We start from the raw sequence: 24,253 nt of genomic DNA on the forward strand, positions 1-24,253 counted from the left end.
GGTAGGAATAACAACATGTAAAATATAAATATAGTGATGAAACATTGAAACTTAACAGAAATTAAGTGTCTTTCTTAAAAACAAAGGTATTACTACTAACTACTGCAACAGGACATCTAATTTATATTTTAATTTTAGCTTTTGGCTTCAAACACTAATTAAGGTTTAAAGCAGTACTTTAGCTTTATGATGTCTTTTAAAAGCGGCGTGCCAAAAAAAGCAAAAGCACCGTGCCAGAAGGGTTGTCATATTCATATAAATGTATTTGGTCAAACAATAACAAAAAAAAGTTTGATACTGCAAGCATTCATTCCTGAAGATCAAATTACAGCTAAAATGGGACCGTGGGTGAACATGAACCCAAATGACCCGTGATGAAAAACTGCAGCGGATGACTTTGCAAACACAGACGCACACGCAAATGAGTCAAGTTTGGCTGTTTATTCAGAATAATAGGCTTCAAATATAATGCAAGCAACCAATTTACACACTCCACCCTAGAAACTGGAGGCTGCTGTGGGATACTAAGAGAGAAAATGCCAGTCACAACACCGACTGGCTCATCATTTTGATCAGGCAGAGGTAAGGAAATAACTATACACACTCTGTATTATGATTGCTATGACTATATGAACCAAGAATGGATGTACATTGATTATTTCTCAGACAGTCTGACAACACACTCGGCAGCATCACAGATGGACACTACCACCGCTACAAACACATTCGAGACATTCACCCTCTAAAGAAACAAAAATAAGAAAATGCACTGAAATGACCTGCAGTTTAGCTTCACACACATTCGCACTTAGCTTTATCTATGCCGTGCTACACGCAAAACCTCTGCAAGTCCTTGACTGCTTGCTCTAAGAGAGATTGGTGTCTTGGTGATTACTGTAGAGGATTTTACGATAGCAGCAGCTGGTAGACATTTTCTGAGACGTCTGCAGTGTAGCTTGTAATACGCCAGTGCCGAAGAAAGTTTACTGCATGCTTTCTTTCACAAGCAGGAGAGAAAGGAAGGGCTGAGGTAGAGGAGGAAAGCTGAAGGCAAGAAAAGGCAAGAAATAAATAAGGTAATCTGTTCCACAAAGTGTTAGGTGGTTCAAAGGCACTTGGATCCTGGGCAATGGTAAAAATGAAGGTGAAACACATCAAGCAAAAAAGAAAAAAAGCATGGTTACAGGTAAAAGGTGAAGTAGTGTTTGTTTTTCGCAGCTCTAACAATAAGGCGGGTGAAGAAGAAAAGCCCTTAACATATTCAAAAGAAATAAAAAATAGCCTATTTTTAGATAAAATACTTCATGTTGGCAATTAAAATCATAGTGATTAAATTTACAAAAAAAGGCATCTCAAGCAGCCGTATAAAAGTGATGCATAGCCTTTAGAGCAAAAAATATGACAGTCAGTGGTTCAACAATTACAAAACCCTTCATATTAATACAATTCACAATTATTTGGGTGGGACTACAGCCTTGTAGTGGTTTTACATCCTTACCAACCAGCATAGTGGTGTGTCACATTTTCTGATTACACTAAAGAGCAGATAGTGGTTTCATTTCCTCAGATCCTGTGGAGTTCACGGTAAAACTCACAAAGCCTTCAGACAGGCTAGATTAAACTCTAGCAACATACTAAAAACCATTTAAAGTACAGGATTTACAAGTTCATATCAGGGGTCACGCTCAAACTAAAATCTGGAACACACTAGAAGATTTTAGTTTCCAAACAGACTGTAAAAGAGAAGAATAACCTGCCTTGTTTTGCACAGATGATTCACAATCCTAAACATCAGCCTGCACGGCGGGTATAACCCCACTTTAAATGAGTGTTCCTGGATTTTGCCAGTGGACCAAGGCCAATATGGCTCAAGAAGAAAAGTTCCTATAGTGTTTGATTTTTTTTTTTTTTTAGAACCACTCATCAACTGTTTCTACCAAAGTTCATTTATGCTTACAAGGCTATTTATAAAAAAAGGCATACGTTTGTTGTGCATAAAATATTCAGATTTCGTGCCTCCAAAGTCCATTCGTCTCCCCTCAGGCAATGTGTACATGTCTAATGATTGGTCTGTTTATGTAGTGTGTTATGATGATGACAAAGAGGAGTATAACAGTGGTCATTTTATTAAGGGTCCTTGAAGTTCACGGAGGAGAGGAGTTCCTTTCTGGACTGCAAGGGATCCCAGTGCTGGAGTATTTTGTCAGTGCTATATGAAGAACAAAGGGCTTCGATTTTAACAGATATATCCTTCATGTTATGATCTGGGCAGAGGAGGAGTCGTGGTTAATGGATGGGTTTACATTTTTCCAAGACCGTCTCAAAACAAAACCAACAGGTCCGTCTAATTCCTTATTATTTTTCATCCTGTCCATACAGACTTTAAAGGTGATTTTAATGTAAGAGAGGGGGGTAAAAGCCAGTCCTCACTCTCATTGAGAGTCAATATGCCCACATCAACATGCCCACATCTCTCCTACCATGCCTCTACTTCAACTCTCCAATGCGCGCTTTGAAAGGCTCTGTTGTAGATATTTAAAGGCCTTATATCTAGTTCTACTTCTTGGGCTTTTTCACTGTTTGTCTTTCATGATAAAATTTCACATTATCACTGATAAAGTGTTTAATCTGTTTATACCCCACCTGACTTGACTAAACTCATAAACTTCTAGTGAACCTCGGAACTATCTTTTGCAAAGAATGAGGACTGGATTGTTTCACTTACATAAATCACCCAATTAAGAGGAACAGCAACCAAAATGTATGTTGATATTGGCATGTAAGTATTCTGTTGAGACGGCCTTAAAAAAAACATGTGAACCTTTCCTTTGACATTTGTGAATCATTTGAGGTTGAAAGCCAGCAGGGGTCGCTCTTCCCTCCTCTGCCAGGGGCTTTTCTTCTCCTCCTCTCCATCCTCTTGTGCTGCATCATCATCCAGGGAGACTGACAGCAGCGCATGATCAGTCCTGAAAGTCACTCCCTCTGGTGTCGGCAGAGGAGGAGGAGGAGAAGCTGGGGATGCAGAGGAAAGCGAGGGCGGTTCCTCTTCTATCCGAACTCCCTCAGCTCTTTTCCCCTCCACCTGCTCCTGGCCCTGATCCCCTCTGCCACCCTCTGTTTTGTCTGACAGGGTGGGTTCCGTTTTGCTGTCCTGGGGGCTGCACTTCTCCTCCTCATTAGCTCCCACCTCCAGATCATCCACATATACGAGCTGAGTGTAGGCCGTGGCTGGTACTGCTCCCTTCGATCTGTCTTTCTCACTCTGTCTTTCCTCCCGCTCTGCGTCTCTCCCCCTGCGCCCCACTCTTGGCTCATTCAAGTCCACACCAGAGTCCAGACTAGCATCATTTCCATTGCCACGTCTCCTGCTGCTGCCATTGCCTTCCTGACCTCCTGCACCAGCGGTATTGCTATGGCACCCTGCCCGCTGGAGGTCTATGTACGAGTGGCGTATATGGGCATTGGAGCGTCCATCCAGAGAGACAAACCAGGCTCGTGGGTGAGGCAGAGGCTTCCCTCCTCTCAGCTCCATCAAAGTCTTTTCAGCTAACAAGGTGTCCTCACTGTTTATTTCCATAAGAGCTGTTTCACCAAGTGCTGCTGGAATAGACAAAGACTCTGACAAGCCAATACCCTCTCCATCACCCTGCTTGGCGGGTCCTGGGGTGCAGTCTGTGGGGGGTTGCCCCAGAGGTTGCTGGGAATGTGAAGCATTGAGCTCAGCCTGGATGGTCTCTAAGTCACTCTGCTGGTCAGTCTGCAGCAGGAGGGCCTGACCAGACAAAGGGTGCTCTCCAGGTAGGCGCATGTAGTGTGCTGGGATCACCAGTGTGGGACGTACCCTCGGGTAACCTTCTCCTCCACTCAGCAAATCTACAGAGCCGCAGCATAGTAGCTGGCCTGGTCGGGAGAGTGACTGGAGATTGGGACGCTCCAGGTGATCCACGGAGCGAGACAGAAGGTAGTCAGGAGCTCTACACTCACCTCCCTCCCCTCTACAGGGAGAGTGAGGAGGAGAGCAAGGGGAGATGCAATCAATAATCCCAACACTGCTCAACTGTGTAGCTGAAACCTGACCGTGATTGGTCGATGACAGTGCATCCGACATCTGGTTGCTAGATGAACAGACGGAGGTGTATGATTGACGATAGCCTCGGTCTGTCCCGGATGAAAGCGCAGTCTTTAGTTGGAACGTCTCCACAGACTGCCGGTAGTCTCTGCTGCGAGGCGTCAGATTGCCAAGGGATGAGCCATGGTGGCTGTTGTTGCCAAGAGAGGAGCGGCTGTGTTTGCTGGGATGGATTAGGCCGAGTTGACGTTGATTGTCTTGGTGCTCATATGAGGAAGGCTTCAGCATCGGAGTGGTCATGTCAGGCTCAGTTGCTGTGGAAACAAGTTCCAGCTGCACCTAAAAGCAAGAACAGTTTAAGAAACTGTTAAAAATATCGTCCCATGAAGCAAAATATAACAGACACAAACCAAGGAAAGCATTGTAATTATGGAGCAGTTGACAATTTCACCTGTGCATCGTCTATTATGTCCATTGCCCAAGATAGAATCAAAAGTATGTGTTAAGCAGCACCTAATGCAGGCCCAACCCCTTTAAAAAGGCTTGGAAGCGTATAATCAATTCCCAATTCAAATATCATAGAGTAGTCTGGTCACTGAGCTGTCATTTAAAAATGAGACAGACCTCATTGCTGATGAGGTTGAGGTGGGACATGGAGGTGGCTTGGTCCCTCTTACTGTTGTCCAGACCAGAAGACAGTGTGAGTTTGCGGTGAGACCCTCGAGGCTTCAAACAACGCCGTCTGGGAAACACAGAGACACAGCAGAGGTTATAACGTTGATACTTCTTTCATTAACATTTTGGCAGTGAAAACAGATCAATAGTTTTTGCTTGGTTCATGATGAGACTGGAAAACAGCATTTGCAGTCGAGTGCTTATGTTTGCAGTATAAACTGTTGGGTGCTTAAGCTATTTGCACAGTTCTAGTAGGCTTTGTTTACTTTTAGCTCACATAAATCTAATAGCTTATGTTGTGTGACAGCTTTTATTTCCCTGGTAAATTGATTCATTTGTTATTATCACGACTAAACAACTAAAAGAGTGAGCCTTGTCGGCACAAGAAGATATTTCATCTAAACAAGCTGTGTCTAAGTTATGCTGATGATAATAATATTATGTAATGTAATGATGACTTTAATGTAGTCTTGCTATAACAGAAGATACTGTCAACTACCCTGATATAATATAATGCCAAAAATAGCACACCCATATTTTCCTTATAACTGCGGCACTGTTAAGAAATGCCTTTTCTTCCTCATGATGGAGGCTGCTGGGATATTTGCTGAGGAAAGGTTTTCACACACACACACCTGCAGTAGTACAACAGGAGGCAGAGTAGGCAGAGCAGGATGAGAGCCATGCCTCCCAGTATAGCCAACAGAAACACGGTGTGGTATGTGCTGATGTCCCTCGCAACCAACAGACCTGTCGGAAAGACATACATAGTGTATAAGAAGAATTTAATGACAGATAAGCTCGGCAGAGTGTTAATTAAGATTATGATTATTTATATGTTCTACAGCATTCTGTAATACTGGTATGACCACACACTGAATATGACAGGCCAAAATGTGTGTTTTGTTTTGTAGAGTGTCTCACCTGAGTGTAGAGGGGACATGGCTGCCACCCAATATCCCAGCTGAGGAGCAATGTAGGTCAGACTGAGCTGGTTGCCATCCCTCTGCACATGACCCCAACTGCTCTTTATCCATGTGCCTGTACATGCACACACACACACAATCACAGAGCTTAAAAATCAAATATCCCCACAATGATTGTGTGTCAGGACAACATTCACAGAGTGAATCTGCAACAAAGTGCCAACTGCATGTCGATGGACAAAGCAGCACTCCAATTTAAGACTTTTAAACGCCATAAACAAATGTTTTCAAATGCCCCCCTCTTTCACAACGCTGGACTCAACAAACCTAATGGAGGCTGTTAGATCCAACTCATTTGACATTTACTTAATATTTACTCAGTTATTCACACACACCAAAGACGTTGTTGGTGTGGCTGCATTTGTTTTAAACAGATGTCCAAAAAGTTGAGATATTCCCACTATTTTTATACCAATTTATACCACCGATTAGTTGAGTAGGTAAGATTTCAAGTGGGCAAGATCTTATTCGGATGGCCACAACTTACGCAAGTATGATGGAAAACCAATTATGACAACTTATAATTGGATTCATGTAACCTGGACCCAGATAGCCAGTAAAAAATAACTCTAAATAAAGAATTGTAACTCCCTTGCACGCAACACCCACTGTTGCTTTAGTTAGATGAATCACAGTCTATGGCACACAAAACAAACCACAAAATCATGACTTTCAATAACTTCAGAGGCGTCTTTCAGGAAACTGAATTTAATGCTTTTGTTGTGTCAAGACGTGCATAATCTTATTAATAGCTGGAAAGCTGGCGACCAAAACTGATGAACGTGTGAGAGGATAGTCTGTTTTGGTAGTACTTAACTCATCCACAGGGAGGCAGCATGTAAATAATAGTGCTATGAATAGAATGACACTGAACACAACAGCAGCTCCAGCATTGCCAATACAAAAAACCTCTGCAAAGCCAAAGGCACTGATTGATTGGCCCTCACTAAACGTGCTCCAAACGGAAACATTCAGTTGTCCCTTTACCCTTCCGATCCTCTGGATCTCAGGGCTGCAACGGTGAGAACTACTTTGTTTCTATGTTTATATGAAGTTAAACGACATCCAAGTTGTCAGAATGGGAACAAACGGAAGGAGAGGATATTCAAAGAGGAAACACAGATATACAAAAGAAGCTGAGATTGGAAAATACATCACAAGCAGAGGAAACGAGTTGACAAACAGGAGGAATGGATGGAGAGATAGGAGCAAAGGCACACGAGGCAGAAGCAAAGAGAAATGCGAGAAGCTGGGTGACTCAGCACCTCTGTAAGCCTTGTGCCCAGCCCTGCCCAGATTCACCCTGGTCCTGTCTGAAATGTTTCCACAGGGGAGTCCTCTCTCTGTGCCTGACCCGTTTAATGGTGACATTTAAAGACAGTTCCCACGCTGCCGTACAATACAGCGCTAACAGATGGGCAACTACTCAGACACAATGCAAATATGTAGAATGTCAATATGTCCCATACATTACTTCTGCTTCTCATCCATTCATGCAAAGTCAACACGGCTAGCCTTAGTCAGAAGCCAGTTCATCTGAGGACCCGCACTTATTTGCATCGTCAAACTCAGGCTGCAGGTGTGCTTTGTTTATGAATGACACAACAGGTGAACTTGATCTATTTGGATATGACATCATGTTGCTCCATGCTTTCTCGACATCCAACAATACACGAGAGGCTGTCAGTTGCACAAGAGAAACAGGTTTCAGTGTGTTTCGTCAATGTGAGCACTTCATAAACAAAACTGGTTTCTTTGCGAGGCAGCTTTTATCAGACACCAGAAGGATTTCAAAGTTCTTTCTTAGACTCAGTTTATTATCCTCAGTTTAACACATGCGTAACCACACATAGACTGTCCACACTTCACTGCTCAGTGAAGAAACTCAATCAGGAGTCGGGCCTTTCTGTTGTGTTACTTATTTGGTGGGTTGCTAAGGAACATGAGATGTAGCCTGGGGAAGGGGTCCGGGGACGTCCTCTGTTGTGGAAATACTCGCTGCTACAGGCTGTGTGGTGGCTACAAGTGTGTGTGTGTGTGTGTGTTCTTTCAGGTTTTATCAAAGCCTTTTTCAAGCTCTGGCTGTTGATACTTTGAGCACTTTATAGCAGATCTTTGAAACATCAAGTCCCCTTTCACTCACAGATGTGTTGTAGTCATTGTTATTTTTCACTTGGAAGTTTGTCCTTTACTCCGCAGAGAGATGTGTTTTCAGAGTTTGACACAAGATGAATGTTTTCAGTTTCACCTGCTGAAAGTTGAACATCTCTTTGAGCTAATTTCACAGTTGCAGGTATGTATAAGAAAGAAGGACTTTTGGTGTTTTGGGGGCTAAATCTCATCCATATAGGAAGACTTGCATAACACATACATAGTGAATAATCTTTAGTAACACAGAGACATTTTGTATTGCATACTTATGACATGGGTGGAGGCATAGATGGCATTTTCAGAACATTACAGACACTAATGATTCCCAAAATCTGGAATATGTAATCTATCACAGTGACAAGTAGCACTATTCCTGTTATTAAGAAGTCTGACGCAGCACGCAGCGGCAGGCCTTGCTCCACTGAGCCATGAATGTTTTCTGCTTCAGTTTGCTGTTATAAAAGGAAATCAGAAAATATTCACTGGAGAACTGGGAAGAATTTCACTTAAATTACTTTACGGGGTCACTCGAAGTGATGAGTCCACAAAGAATTGTCATGACTATAGAGTTTCCTTCTGCAGCATTTCCAGCATATTTTTAGCTCATTGTTTTGGTCGCCAGGCCTGAAACCGTACTGCTCTGGCTGGAGTTCGCTGCTATAATCAGTATCCTTTTCAGCCTCAGCAGGTTTTCAGAGCAAATCTGTGGACTCTAACACACCTCCAAATGAATGCTAATGGTGTTTCCTATCTGCCAACTGTGTAAACACTGTTTGCTGTTAAGTTAGTCAACAAATTAATAGGTGTTAATTTGTCAGTGTGAGTTTTTTGCTTCTTTATACTTGCTTACCGTATGAACAAAAACAGTGTCCATAAATCAAATATCAACACTGCTCTGAGTTTTCTGTTGAACTTACTTGATTAACTGGCTGTTTCAACTAAAGACCAAACAAAAGCAGATCATTTTATTTCACCAGAAGAATTTTAAATAGGCCCTAAAAGACCTTTTAGTGCACTGACAGAGCACAAACATAATGCAGAAACACAGTACATCTAGAAATAAGAGACTAATGTACATGCAGGGGGACATTTAGTAGTGCAGACACGTCTGACTCAACTGATGATCTAATCACTGTCTTTCAGAGGAGTCTATCCAAGAGGATCTGGGTGTGTCACATTGTGGGACATTTTGACAACACAGATTGCTGAAATAAATCAAGTGGGTCCAGAGAGGTTTGAAATGTCTCTGCTGTGTGAGCCAACACAGCAGAGCTTTGGGCTATTGTTTAGTTGAGTTTGAGATTTAACTGGGTCTGAGGAGATTATGTATGGTCCAAACTTGTGATGTGAGGCAGTACTTTGATTTTGAGATTAATGTGCCACCGTATGTTGGCGATTTTTATAACCTTATGAATAATGCCATTCATTCACAGAGCTACAAGCAGCGACCTGTACATTCTTTGTGAGCATGGTTTGTGCTAATGCTCGTATTGTGATCATTTGACAAATCATTTACCAGTGAAAGTAGGTCTCATTTACACACAAGTAAATGTATTACAGAACTACACTTTAAAAAGTGATGAGGTTATTAATTCAATGTACATGAGCCAACAGCCTTGGAAAGTCAGAAGAGTCTGTATTATCTGTCAGTACATACCCAAACGAGGGTCAAATCTCCAAGCAGGGATGTGATCATTTTCCTTCAGGCCACTGTCAGCCGGCAGCGGCAGGGAGACTGTGATTGGCTCGTTCACCTGCAGCTCCACTCCATCGCTGGCCAATAGATGAACAGAAACAGCTGCTACAGGAGTCAACTCGAACTTCTTCTCAGTCCCTGTGAGAGGAGTGCAAGCAGGACAGTGTAAGAGAGAAAAATGCAGCGAAAAGGAAAGGGAGCAGGAGTAAGGTGCACGGGAGGAGGGAGCAGAGAAAGGAGCAGCCAGCGGGGGGGGGGGTAACATAAAACAGCTTAGATAAAGGAGAGCTGTCAGTGGAAAGACAGACAGGAAAGAAAACAAGGGAAAGACAGGAAAGAAGGAAACTGGGTGGAGAGTGAAAAAACTGAGAGACTGAGGTTGGAAAGTGTAACAAAGCACAGATACGCCTGTGTTGCCTGGAGGGAGAAGGTACATGCTGTGGGGATGGGGAGCTTTGGAGGGGTATTCAAGCTGAAGGAGAAAAAAAGGACACACAAAATCATACAACACACACATCAAGACGTGGATAGGATTGCTTGAGAGCGTGTGGCCATGGGGCTTGTGTTGGAACAGGGAGCACACACAGGGGTTATTGTGTTTCAGGAGGTCAGATAGAGAGGCCTCTCCGGGGCAGTGTCTTTCCGATGTACCAATGCTGCCACTCTTCACTCCCCACCCCCCCCTCTCAGCGGCTTTCTCCCCTCTAATCTGCTCTCCTTGGCCCTGTTTCTGTGATGGAGTCTTTGTACTGAACTTGGGAGTCTGAGCCTCACCTGTGCCGTTGCCGCCAAGAATCTGCAGGTGGGGAAAGTGCTGGATTTGCGAGGCCGAACTTGCCACGGTGAACAGAGCAGTCAGGTTGGCGTAGGACGTGTTGGCAGGAAGACTAAGAGCTCTGCGCAGGAAACGAACACTGGGCTGGGCTCTTAAACCTTTGAGAGTGACAGAGAGATGAGAGGAATTATGTTATTACAGAACATTTTAATATCTGATAATTGACATAGACAGGAAACGTGGGGAAAGAGCTATGATGTCACAAGTCATCAGCTGATGGTTCAAATCTGTCTGAGTACCTCTTTTTAATAAAGACATAAAAAGCTCTAATAATATAATGACAATTCTGAATTATCGTTGTAACTTGGAGCGTTTTCTTGGTTATATTTCTTCATGTGTCCCCATTAAAAGAAAAAACAACAGCAAACTGATCCTTTTAACATGCACTGTCTGTATGGGCAAAGCCCGTACACAGATTATTCCTGTGTGCAAGAGGTGATTGTGTTAAATAAACTTCACAGAGTAACACACTTACACTGCGTGACACTTTCCTTCATTCCCACAAACCCAGACATTGTTGTTTATTTTGAGTCAATGCCACATGCACTGACCGACTGCCGTAATTACTAACTAGCACAGCAAATGTCTCTTAATCCTCGGCTGAAAATAGTCTCCAACAGATGCACAATTTACTCCTGTGCAAGTGACATTTAGTGAAAACTACAGTACGGCACTGTTCCAGAAAATTACTGAGCCTTTTTTTAAATATTTAAGAAATGCATGTCGTGTCTTTGTCTGCTTGGGGCCGAATGCAACAGAACGGGTAGAGAAGTGAACATGTATAAAAAGACAGAGGCAATGCTTACTGGGTCTTTGTTGAAAATTAAAAACAGAAACAATCTGGCTAGATTTATCCTATTGGGGATTTTAGCGTTGAAGACATGATATATATGATGTCTGCTGTAAGATAAATACAAAATAGAGTGCACTTATACTACGGTGAGATTTACTTCAGTTTCCCCAGCCGATCCACCACACTGATGTTTGTTTTAGCATGTTTTATAAGGCCGTTATGTCTTCAGCGTGTTTGCCTAATGCCCTTTTATAAATTAGGCTTAATGGAAGCAACCCTGGGTCGATGCGGTAAAGATAATGCTGTGCTCAACTTCATCCAGCCAGCGTGATTCTTCTGTCTGATATTTTACCGTGCAATTATTAGTTTATTTCTCGTCATGGCTGCCTCTCGTGTCGTCTCTACCTGCCATTAACCGTAGATTAAATGCAATAAACAGCAAAAACAGCATGTTGCTGGACTCAGCAAGGTGATGTCATTGTGGTCCGACTGTGCCGAGCGCACATTCCTGAGCAGTGAGACACAGATCCAGCTGTATACGAGTGTTCACTGTTTCGTTTCAGGCCCAACATGATTTTTGGTTCAGACGTTTGAGTGCGACCTTTGTGTTTCTGTTCAGAGCTGGTTCGAGACATTCAGGTGTAAGCGCTATTTCCTTTCTGTGACTGTTTGCGTGAAGGGAAATGACCCTGTTTCTGTTCTTTGTGTGTTCCCTTCCTACACTCTTCTTCGTTTTCCCCTCCACTTTTTTCTCACCTCATCTGTTCCTCCTTCTGTTGGACACCGCTCTGCCCATCCCCCTTTCTCCCCCCATTCTCTACAACCGCTCCACCCCGCAATCCCACTGCCTTGTACGTACTGTATCCTCCTCCTCCTCCTCCTCCTCCTCCTCCTCCTCCTCTTCCTCTTTTATTATCTTTCACTGTTTGCATCAGCCAAGGTTTATCACTCCCCTGGGCGACCAAGTTCATAGCATCGTGATAAACAGAGTGTGTCGGACAGAGGGCAGGAGTGTGCTCCACTCAGGCGCGTGCTGTGGGCAGTGTGTACTCGAGAGGTTTACAAGTTAATAGTGTCTGTATATTTTAGTGTTTTTTGAGTCAGACGGCACAGCTGACATGTTGAATTAGTCCCTTGTCAGTCATAGATACACAAAAGAGCCCGCAAACAAAGAGACCGAATTGATTTGCCTGAGTGAGAAAGCCTTATCTAATGTAATTACACCTTAACAAAGAAGATGACAAACAAAGACACGCTCCCGATTTAAATTTGTAACGTATGTGTACGGACGACTCTTTATCTCTTGAATTAAATCTCACATGGCAACAGGCCATTTGAAGTATACACAGTGAATTTATTAATGTTTATTTTGGTTTGGTAAAATCTGGAGGGGGGGAATGGGAATCACTCACAAAGGCTTAAACAAAGTGGATAGACTAAACTAAACAGTTTGTTCTTGCCATTATTCTCTTCACTTTCTTTTACATAAAATGCACATCGAGTTTGAAAGGAGCTACAGAAATCAAACTCCTCTTGCAAATGAAAACAACAACTTTTGTGTGCACGAAAACAAAATCTGAGAGAAAATTCAGACGTGAAGTGAATTCTGACCTCATTTTTAAATTCGACATTTGGCAAAACAATCTGTTCACATGGTTCATTTGATCTTCTGAAAGCTTTTGATTCTACCACATGACCGTCCTCCTCAGATGGAGTTTGAAAGGTTATCCCGAAAGAGTTAATGCGGCAATTTCTATTTTTATGAGCATTTTAAGGACTCTGCCTTTTGACCTAACTTTCAAGTTCACCATATCACAAGATCTTCCTCATAAGACGAGGACGTTCAAAAGGTCCAGACTGGTCAGACTGTTTAGCCGTCTTTGTAAAACTGATAAGCTCATTTAAAAAAATAAATAAAAAAAGAGCTGCATCCACAGACACACACAAACACACACTATGTTTACCTTCCAGGCCTGAAACGATCTCTACGACATCTTCGTACACCATCAGAGTAGCGGCTCTTTCTGGCAGCAGGTCCAGACTGATGGAGGAAAACACTAAAAGAGGAACACACAGTTTGTATTAACTCAGAGCGTAAATACACATCAGATTAGAAACAAACCGCAATCTACCTGGCCACTTTACTGATCACTATCAGACATAACAAGTCGTTAAAGCATCTTTATGCATTTTTAATGGTCCTGCTTTCATCCTGTCTGCTGTGCAAACATAAGTCTGACCCAGCAAACTGCACTTCTTTCCTCTTCCTTCCTTCCATTCACTCTTCCATTGTTCAGAGCTGGTAAGCGTGATAATCCAATTGGCCGCCGTTCCGTTGGCTTGTAATAACTCCCCAGTCCCCCTCCCCGCTGCAGCATGCACACATTGTACTACAGGCTCTTGGGAGGTATTTTGTGTGTGTGCGTTAGTGAAAGGGAAGCTTAAGCAGCCCCCTTGCTGGGTTTTGGCATCTACTATAATAAATTAGTAATGGAGCTCTCCACTCATCATTAGCTCACACACCTGGCATAACTTCTACAATTTTTATTTCCCTTCGCACACATAATACTGGCAGCAAACATGCATACACTATAACCTGTGTGTGCATACTTTAGGAAAACACTTTCACATCTTTCTAAATGTGGCTAATTCACAACTAATTTATCCTGAGTACACCTACCAGGTAATCTAGAGGGAGTCCAGGGCACAGAGTTTGGCACATATCCTCGTTTGGTTGCGGTGACAACCAGTGGTGTCCCAAGGCGATAGGGGAAGCGCAGGTAGGTGTTGCCGTCAGCTGATGAGGTCTCCGTGGTTACAGAAGTGTGGTTGGCGAAGAGCTGCACGGCGGCTCCAACCAGGGGCTGATGAGTGCTGGCATCGCTCAGGTGAACCTTCAGAGTCACCTCTGTGAACAGACAGACAGTTTAGTAAACAGTGTTTACAGCGGCTGTTGGTGTTAAAACAAAACACTGTGTATGAACTCTAAACCACCAGGCACTGATATAAACACACAAAACACAGTGGTGTTATAATTACAGCAACCTAAAATACAGTCATATCATTAGCTGGATTTAGTTCTTGTGCCAGGCCCTTTGCTTCCAATACAAATACAGCCGATCACAAAGAATGAGCCGTCTGACCATTTCCTGGACTTTTGCCAAATGGCACTTCCCCTTTAAAACAATGGACCATTTCCCTCTCTCAAAGAAGCCTTGGACCTCAAGAGAAAAACAATTGAACATATAAACACTCTCTGTGATGTAGACCAGGAATAAAGAAATGTTAACATACACTGCCTCCCTATAGACTTCACTGGTATAAGTCTATAAGTGTTACGTTTGTCTACATATCTGTGTTTTGTGAATCGTTCTGCAGTTTTTCTCCCATATGGCAGTAAACTGAATACCTTTAGCAGGTTTTCTTTAAGACTAATTCATTAATTTACGAATCAAGCTGTGTGTTCCATAAACTTGAGTCTCCCAAGGACGCATGTCAAACAATAAACAAGCGATGCCCATTATGTTGACAGTTTCCTCAGTTTCAAGGAAGAAGAGAACGTGGACCTGGAGTTAAACTATATTCTCTTAGTGTGACGGCACAGGGTGCTGTAGGGGTGTTTACTAGGTGATTGTTCAAACATTAACCCGTTGAGAGAAATAAAAGACAGGTACCAGATACGATTTAGATGAAAATTATCTGCCTGTGTCTTTAAATACTGAATGACACCAAAAACGCCAGACATGGTCGCATATTAAGGTGACCACAGACTTTAGTGACGTCCAGTGAAAACAAAGGAATGGGACATGTTGATTCTGCAAACAGAATTTTTTTGTTTTTCAAACTCTGACACTTTTTTTCAGGTTGACGTTCATTGCAGAAATGTGACATCAGCAGTCCCCCATCTAAACATTTCAATAAATTTTGCTAAAGTTTTGTCTGAGATAGTGAAGACTATTTGATGCTGCAGTATTTATACTAAGAGCTGCGCGACTAATCTCTAACTCCGACAGCCTGCATAAGCAACTCAAACTGCGAGTTCCCATGTGTCTGAAAAACAAACAAAAGGTCAATTTCATCTTCATATTCCAAAAGGTATGATAAAAAACAAACGCTGTAGCAAAACACTATAATTTAATATAACCACAAAAACCCACGCTGTCCCTCTGTCTTCGCACACATGACGACGTGGGTCCCGTTTCATCGCTGACCCGTGGTGACCTTTCAATTACGGCTGAAAGGTTTCCCTCCTCTCCCTCTCCCTTTACCAAAACATGCCGACCTCCCCCATACTCACTGAAACCAAAATTTTGTCGTAACTCTTTCTTGAAACCCCACCCACCGTGACACACACGCGGTAACACATACATAACCCTGGCTAGACAAATCCCCCTCCCCCCATCCAGGGATCCTCTGGTCAGCAAGGAACCACTCTGACAATCTGGAGAGTTCAGTCTGAGTGCAGGCTCCACCTAAAAACAGAGCTCGGCACCAAATTATACCTCTGAACAAACGGAAGGTGAGATTTGGCAGAGTAACGTGTCAATCTACCACCAAACCTGTAATTATTCTCTGCTGCAAAAACCTGTTCTAAACTGTCACTTCATTCATACCCCTTATTATATCTACACCGATCAGCCATAAAATTATGACCACTTGCCTAACATTGTGTAGGTCCCTCTTTTTTTCTGCCAAAACAGCCCTGACCTGTTGAGGCATGGACTCCAATAGATATCTGAAGGTTGGCAGCAGATCCTTAAAGGTCCTGCAAGCTGCGAGATGAGGCCTCTGTGTATCTGACTTGTTTGTCCAGCAGATCCCACAAATGCTCGATTGCATTGGTAGGATCTATATCTGAGGAATTTGGAGGCCAACTCAGCACCTTGAACTCATTTTTGCTTTGTGTGCTTTGCATTATATTGCTGAAAGAGACCCGTGCTATCAGGGAATATTGATTCCATGACAAGGTGCACAAGGTCTGCTACAATCCTGAGGCGTAGGTAGGTGGTACGTGTCAAAGTTACATCCACATTGGCAGTTCACTGTTTATCCATCCTTGGACCACTTTTAGGATAAAAACTGACCACTACAGACCAGGAACAACACACCAGAGGTGCAGCTTTGGTGATGCTCTAAACCAGTTGTCAAGCCATCAAAACGCTGTGACAGACGCTCCTTCTACTTTATTCCTGCTTCCAACACATCAACTTTGAGGACAAAATGTTCACTTACTGCCTAATATATCCCACCCACTGACATGATAACAAGTTAAATCAGAGTTATTCACTTCACCTGTCAGTGGTTATAAATTTAGGGCTGATCTGCGTGTACTACCACATCAAGCAGCTGAAAAACAAGGAGAAGAAGACTGGATTTCCCCTTGACAGAATCTCTCCACTGTGTGCACTGGAGAGATCACGGCCTCACTTCCTGACCCACTCCCACTGATACGCTGCTCGGGGTACCAGCTGTGCTCACTTTAAAAAAAACTCCCCTGGGAGACTCCAAACTGACATGAACACACACACACACACACACACAAAGGCAAGAGTCCCCTCCCAGTCCTCATCCAATAAATCAGTACTGAGGTGACATCATTGTTAAACAAGCTAGGAGCCTCCTCTCTGCTCCGACACGCAGAAGAAAAGGAGATGATGGGTCCGAGGAATGAGCACAGACCTTTACTGTGCAGCCCACATAACTGCTTCTTACTCACCGACTTCCTATCTATCGCTGCGTGTATCGGGCACCATATGGAGAATAAAGGCATCAAAGAGTTGCGCCTGACCTACGCTGCGATCTCAGACCAATTATCCCCGGCAACAGCCGCCAAAGCAGCAGGGTGGTGGCGTGTGTTTGGATGCAAGTCGAAGGAGATACAAAATAGGAGGAGAAAACAACGAGTGAACGCAATCTGCAATCTGAACTGAGTTTCAGGGAGGTCAATCATTTCAGCACCATGGAACTGGGGTGTGATAAACTGGAAATGGATGGTATGGCTGGCCTCCACTGGGCGTGTGAGATGGTTTGGTGTTCTTCCAAACACAGTAGGGGAAGCTGATACTTTCTGCACACGAGTGTGGAAGGCCTAAGCAAGACTGAGTTTAATAGTAGCAGCCACCCCTGAGCTGCTCATTATAATCACAAGTTACTGGAATTCATAGTGATGTCAGTCTGAAGAACAAAACATTTCATTCATAATTACAAACATATGGCTTTACTACTGCAACACTGTAACCGGAAAAATGTTGATGACCTTATTAGATAAAGTTGCTTTAACTGAATGATTTAATTGAATTAATCTTCTGCAGACAATGAGTTGCTCTCTTATCACTTACAATAAGTTATAATTTGTCTTTTTTAACATGGTCCACTGGTCACAATCACTGGTCAAGGGAATAACAATAATTAGCCGCTCGTCATTACAATACATACATTAGGCAGCAAGTGAACGCTTTGTCCTCCAAGCTGCTGTTTAGGCGCAGGAGAAATGGGCCACTGGAAGGATTTTACGCAACTCTGAACCGGGTCAGAGTATCTTCAAAACTAGATCGGTTGTGGGATGTCTCTGGTCTGCAGTCATCAGTACCTATCGAAAGGGGTCCAAGGGAGGAAAAGTGGTAAACTAGCGACAGGATCATGGGCGGCCAAGGCTCACTGATGCACATGAGGAGAAAAGGCTGGCTTGTTGGTTTTGTGTGGGGCTGCACCGCTACAGACCAGTCAGGGTGTCCATGCTGACCCCTGTCCACTGCCAAAAACACCTACAAAGGATACCAGAGCACCAGAACTGGACCACGGAGCAATAAAAGAAGGTGTAATCATGTGGATGGCCAGGTGCGTGTGCTTATCTGGGTAACATGTGGCACCAGGATGCTAAGAACATCCACATGCTGTTGCCATAGGGGTGAACTTGGTCGGCAACAACATTAAGGTGGTGGTAGGTATCAAAGTAAAATTCACATAAATGCCAAGATCCAGGTTTGCCAGAGGACCAATTACATTGTAATGAGATCATCGAATGTTATTCATGTGACAGTTTGGTGTGGTTATAATGTTGTGGCTGATTAGTTAATTATAGTGCGGTTAAACTTGCATATTCCCACGGACCAACACAACATCTTCCTGTCTTGTTTCGCCCAAGAGTATCACATTATACAGAGAAAAGCAGCAAGCCCTCACAAGTCTGAGATAATCATAATTTTCCTGGGAAATCCTCTAACACCACCGACTGACTACCATTTTATTTTCCTATCGCATCGGCCTCTTACATTTAAGTCGAATGAATTAGTTTTGGAAAATGCTGCAGCTCTGTTTATCAACAAGAGGGGCAATTCACCATCTCGAGCAGAAGCACGTGGTTCATTACGAGAAGACCCAGAAATCATGTGAGAAGAGGGGAAGACCCGAGGACTAAACAAAAACACAAACACTGCACTGGCACAGCCTTGAATAGCTGCGATGGGAGTGTCTGCAGTAAATAAATAATTAGTTAAAGAGATATTTGTGAATGTTTATGAATATTTTTACCGTAAACATTACATTTATGTTTTTATATAACATTATCAGGCATCCTCGTTCGTTGTTTGGCAAAAATGAATTCATCATTTAAGCAATGCTCTTAAGCAGTCAAGACTAGAAGAACTGAAGCACCAGCAGACTGTTTTTATTTGTGTGCGTTTCTGGATTTAATAAGTTGTTCAACCACAGCAAAAAGGCCTCACAATTACTGAGAACTTTTAACTATTCTGATAAATAACAAACATATGCTGTTATTTTTTTTTTTTTTTTTTTTTTTTTAAGAGAAAAAAATAAACGTGAATAGAAAAGATAAGCTATTAATCATCAACAGGAACAGGGAACATTTAAAATGGCCAAACCGCTCCTCAACATGTCGCAGCATGAAACACACAGGTGCAGAGTAATAAATAATACACACGCTACTTTCTGTTGAACTAATTCTGTGCCAGTAGGTGTTCAGGCTGCTATTTTCCCTCATCTGGATTAAATGTAAGATTAGATAGTGACTGTCAATCCTATTAACTCAGCAGGGGGCAAAGAAAAAGGGCTACATTAATCAGGCTAAAGAGCAAACAGACTCTCTTTATCTTAACCTGTAAATATTCCAGTCCAAAAACCCTTTAGCTTTCTGCCTTTAGCACAGTAGTTCGGTAACCCCCTCTATAAATACTCTGTTGTTTCATGACCTGATGTCTTCTCTGCAAATTGGGCCGATGTTAGCACTCACACCAGCATCTCGTGATTAAAATCAAGCTTGGCTAGCTGGTGACAATATGATTTGATTGGTCTACTTCCTGGCAACCCTTGCCCAGCTTCAGCGAATGTTTGTCTGTCAGAGATGCAATGCCATGCCTATTATGGGCAGCAGTAATGCGAGTGAGATCTATATCTGCGGGCAGATTGTCTGTCTGGCTCCACTCATCTATGTTGTTTGCCGGACGGACCAGGAGAAATCCTCGGTATCGACCTGAACGCACCCCCTCTGGGACAACCGAAGGTCAATCTGAGGCAAAGTGAACACAAGAGAAGGAGGGAAGAAGGAGAGAACAGAGAGCAGATAGAGTCTGGGACTGACTTCAAAGCACTACAATCTGGTGAAATATCAAGGCATTTATACCCTGTTTTTTAGCTTAAACAGAGCCCGATATTGTGAATGTAATCTCTTTTATACACGACAACAACAAGCCTTAAACCAGATACACTTCAAAAACCCCTAACATAACAAGAACCCACTTCACAGTGAAGACAACAAAGAAAACCAGTGCCCAGTGTTACATTTTTCCAACTCTGGCTGATTCACAGTCATAATTAATGTATGTTTACATTCATGCCCCTACTGTAAACATGGTTGTAGTGAGGGTACCAAATATAGGCCTGTCAAAAAAAAAATATATATATATAAATACACATAAAAGCAAACGCAGACAAGTGCAATGTGTGTGTTCTGTGTGTCTTGAGCACGCAAGTGAGAGATAAAAGTGATGTGTAAAACAGATGTGGCTCCACGTCAGGAGTTACTATGACAGGGCAGCTTTGAAGTTTGTGCTCGAATGAGACGACAACAAATTACTGTGTGTCTGCTGCTGTGGTGACAAGATGCCCTCTGACAGATCTGCAGGCGTCAGCTTGTACATTACATGCCCATACATGTAATTTTTTTTTATTTCTACACTTTACTTTGCCCTAGCCTAGCGTACATTGTAGTGAATATTTAAACTTGGCGACATTTGGATATTATTTGAGTTGACGATTATTCAAAATATCAATTCAACTGATAGTTACATTCTAAATTAACTAGATTAAAAGGGCCTCAAGCCAAACATAATGTCTTCAAATCTCTCGTTTAGCCTTAAAAAAACTATTTGAAACCTAAAGATATATTTAGTTTTCTATCACACATGGCAAAGGCAAGCAGAAAATCTTTACACTGAATCAAGAAATCAAGAACCAGAAAGAAACCCAACACTCTTATCACGTTATTAAAATAATTTTCTGTCAATCATGTGAGTTCTGCTGTTTAATGCCATTTATTTATTTAATGCTATTTATTACACGCACGCATATAATATGCTCATCATATTTTACCTTATATACATATAATAGATGCACGTGATGTAAATCCGAGCAAAAATAATTGTTTGATTTAACCAGTTTTTACCATTTTTACCATAGACTGTATATAAATTAACTGTTACACAGCCTTTGGTAGGGACTAGTAACTGGACTAAACAATCAATGTAAATATGTTAACTGGACTTTACTGTAGCATTGACATCCAGTTTAATCAATAAAATAATCTAACTTTGAATCAATGATGAAGTACAGCTAAAATAATATGATATATACAGGATTAAGGTATGTAAGGATGCATTTACTGGCAGTGGGAAACCTGAGTTAAGTGCATGGTTGCAGGCTTTAGGGGTTAAATAACACAAACATGTATCCAAAATGTGTTAAGACGAATAAAAATAAATAAATAAAATAAAACTGATAATAAATGTTCTGTAGACACAAACAAGAAAATAAAGTGCTTTACTGAAACGTAGCAACGCTGAGTAAAACATGACAAATCACAGCAGCTGGACTCAGTCACTGCTGAATTATCCTGCATGTTTTCAACCACTTACAACGTATTTTCCACTCGTGTAAGTCCTAAATAAAGTTGGCCCAGGCGTGGCTTTGACTGGTGCACATGACAACACAGTATTTTAGCAATATTTCGGACACGGTGAAGTTTTCTTGCTCGTTTCTTCCTCCAGCTAACTTGCTAACGTTAGCTAAGTTTGGATCCCATCAGCATCCGAGCTGGCTAGCGGCACCGTTAGCCTCCAAACAGCCAGCTAGCCGGCTACCCTGTCGAGACAAGCGGGCAAAAAGGGTATTTTATTTACCTTGTGTGGCTGTGTCCTCCGATAATGTGTTGGTGGAAGCTTTGGAGACAAGGTATCCGAAAAGGCAGAGCACAATCGCCGCGGTCCCACTCCGGTCCAGAGCCCGCATCATTGCAGATGTGTGTCAAACGGTCAAAGAAACTAAGTAAAAACCAAATATGTCGCTTTTTAAAAACTCACAATTTGTCCACAACAGCGTTAAATCCACAAAGGAGGCGACACTCCATGTTCAGCAGCATCAGTAGCACTGATTTTCTGCCCGTAAAGCTGTTTCAGCTGCCCCGTTGTGCATCCCCAGCCCCTTTAGCCGCTCGGTGGCTTTTTTTTTTTTTTTTTTTCATCGACGGGTCAGGGAGGAAGACGGCCCCATTCCTCTGAGCCACATGCCCCAGAACGGCACCAACAGGCGGCTTCTTCAGCACGCAGCACCGCTGACACCTGCGGATCTCCAGCACCCCCTACCGGCCAAATGATGCAACGCTTGGTTTGACAACAGATCTGTCAATAAGTAAGCACAACTTTTGATTTTTGACCTCAAAAGTATATGTATGAAAAAAAACAACAACATTATTTTACAATACTACAGCTGTAAATATGTACACTTGCCAGTTCATTAAGTACACTAGTGAAAAGTAATATAATTCTGCATAAAATCTTAGCTTCATTAGATGGATTGATAACTTTATTGATCCCTTTGGGAGGTTCCCGCAGGGAAATTGACATCTCCATCGCATACAGCACTGTCAGACATGTACACAAATTATAAACCCAAATACCAAACACCCAGAAAAGAATAATAATAATAATAATAAATATTGTGACTGTACTGTACATACATGGTTGTTGCATAAATAGAAAGATCCCAGATGCATATTGTTATTGCACGTTACTATGCACTCATGTTGTTGCAGGTTTGTTAAAAATGTCATTCAGAAGTCCAACAATTCTGGGCCATTGTTTATGATAATCTGTGTGAGATTACAGAGATACAGATCCCATTCAATTTTACATTATTTGTTTTGGGTGATCATTCAGCCCTGACAGGACAGGATAAACATATCAAAAATTTTGTCCAGACTAGTATCATGATTGGCAGACATATACTTGTCAGGGGGTGGAAGACAGAGGGGGTGCCCTCTCTGCGAGAGTGGGCTATGGAAATGGCACGTGTTGCAGCATTTGAGAAAATGTCATATAAACAATTGGGTAGACTGGATCTATATGAAGCGAAGTGGAGCGGATATTTGAATTTCTTGAAGGGCTCTTGAAATGGGGTTATGTAGTGGGGAGATGCACGTTTTTTGTTTTTTTTTTGTTTTTTTTGTTATGGTGGATACTTACATGCCTGCAATGCTGTTTTATATTTCTGTATGAATTTTGTTTTATTTGCTGTAGTAGCTGTACATGAAAGAGCACAGCAATGGGTGCTGGCAACCAGAGAGGGTTTAGCATAGATGGTGATGATTTTATGTGTGTGGGGGAGGGGGTGGGGGGGGGGGGGTTGTTGTTGTTAAAGTGTTTCTGTTGAAATAATGAAAATAAAAAAATGTTAATCATAAAAAAAAAAATGTCATTCAGTCCCTTTCCTTTTTGTCCTCCTCCCCCCAAGTGAGTGGTGGTTAAACAGTTTGATGGCACGGGGGACAAAGGAGTTCCTCAGTCTATTTGTCCTGCACCTTGGGAGGAGCAGCCTCTCGCTGAAGGTGCTTCTCTGGCTACTGATGGTCGTGTGCAGAGGGTGGCTGGCATTGTCCAGGATACCCGTTAGTTTTTTAAGGTTATGGTATTCAACTTTTAGTTAAAATAATTGAGAGAGATGTTGATTAGACTGTAGAGGCTGTGGTTTGTAGTGCTATTGAAATATACTGTGTTGTACACATGTTTTTATGATTTTCACAACTCTATTTTAGTCACTGGGCTTGGGTAAGTAACAGAAACACCTCATTAACAGTATAAGTAACAGAAACATAGTGTTTAATTCAATGCAGTTTAATAGCACCACCCGCTACATCCTTTAAAATGATCATACAGTTGAGTTGCCACCTCTCTTATGCTGTTTCAATACACACTGAACATTATAACAGTCATGAACTGGAATGCATTAGTTTCCTCTAGTGAACCTAATGTTTTGCGATGTGAGTGCATTTCACCTCTTCTAGCATCTTTAAAATTTCGTTTCATTATGCCGCTTTCAAATGTTGTCAAGTTTACAGCGTTCACAAGTAAACTCCATATGCATAGCCCCCTCTTGTGGTATTCACAACCTCGAAAGTGGAAAGTCCAAGTTCATTGTCTACACTACTTCCCATGTCATAACCACACACTCAGTGAGTTCCTTTTGAAGGCAGCATTAGTTCCAGACAATGAATCCCAATCACTGATCGTTTTCTTTAGCATTACCATAATGAGCCATTTTTGCCATTTTTGGATAAAATGGATTGCTATGAAAGTCGTTGCACACTTGCTTGTTGTTTCATGTTATCAGATTCAATGTCCGATAGTTTGTTGTTGACTTGCGAAGCTCATGACATCCCCATAATCCTCTGGAGTGATTTTGTGTTTAATTAGCAATGTTAGCAAGACAACATGCTGAACTATGATAGTGAAGATTGTAAAAACTAGTGTTTATAACT

General features: G+C 42.2%; 1 protein-coding gene across 1 annotated transcript; it reads right to left on the bottom strand.

Annotated features, from left to right (window-relative positions):
- Window positions 1-426: 426 nt before the first annotated feature.
- On the bottom strand, window positions 427-22,084 carry fam171a1 (family with sequence similarity 171 member A1). Its single transcript, XM_084557303.1, has 9 exons — window positions 21,621-22,084; window positions 13,889-14,116; window positions 13,173-13,265; window positions 10,355-10,513; window positions 9,542-9,718; window positions 5,672-5,788; window positions 5,383-5,497; window positions 4,697-4,814; window positions 427-4,411 (listed from the first exon to the last, which is right to left on the bottom strand). Exons 1-9 carry the CDS (start codon window positions 21,730-21,732, stop codon window positions 2,843-2,845), a joined length of 2,688 nt encoding a protein of 895 aa, XP_084413429.1. The 5' UTR covers window positions 21,733-22,084; the 3' UTR covers window positions 427-2,842.
- Between the last annotated feature and the right edge of the window lie 2,169 nt (window positions 22,085-24,253).

This window comes from Chelon labrosus (assembly GCF_963514085.1).
Source record: "Chelon labrosus genome assembly, chromosome: 12".
Taxonomy (NCBI): Eukaryota; Metazoa; Chordata; class Actinopteri; order Mugiliformes; family Mugilidae; genus Chelon; species Chelon labrosus.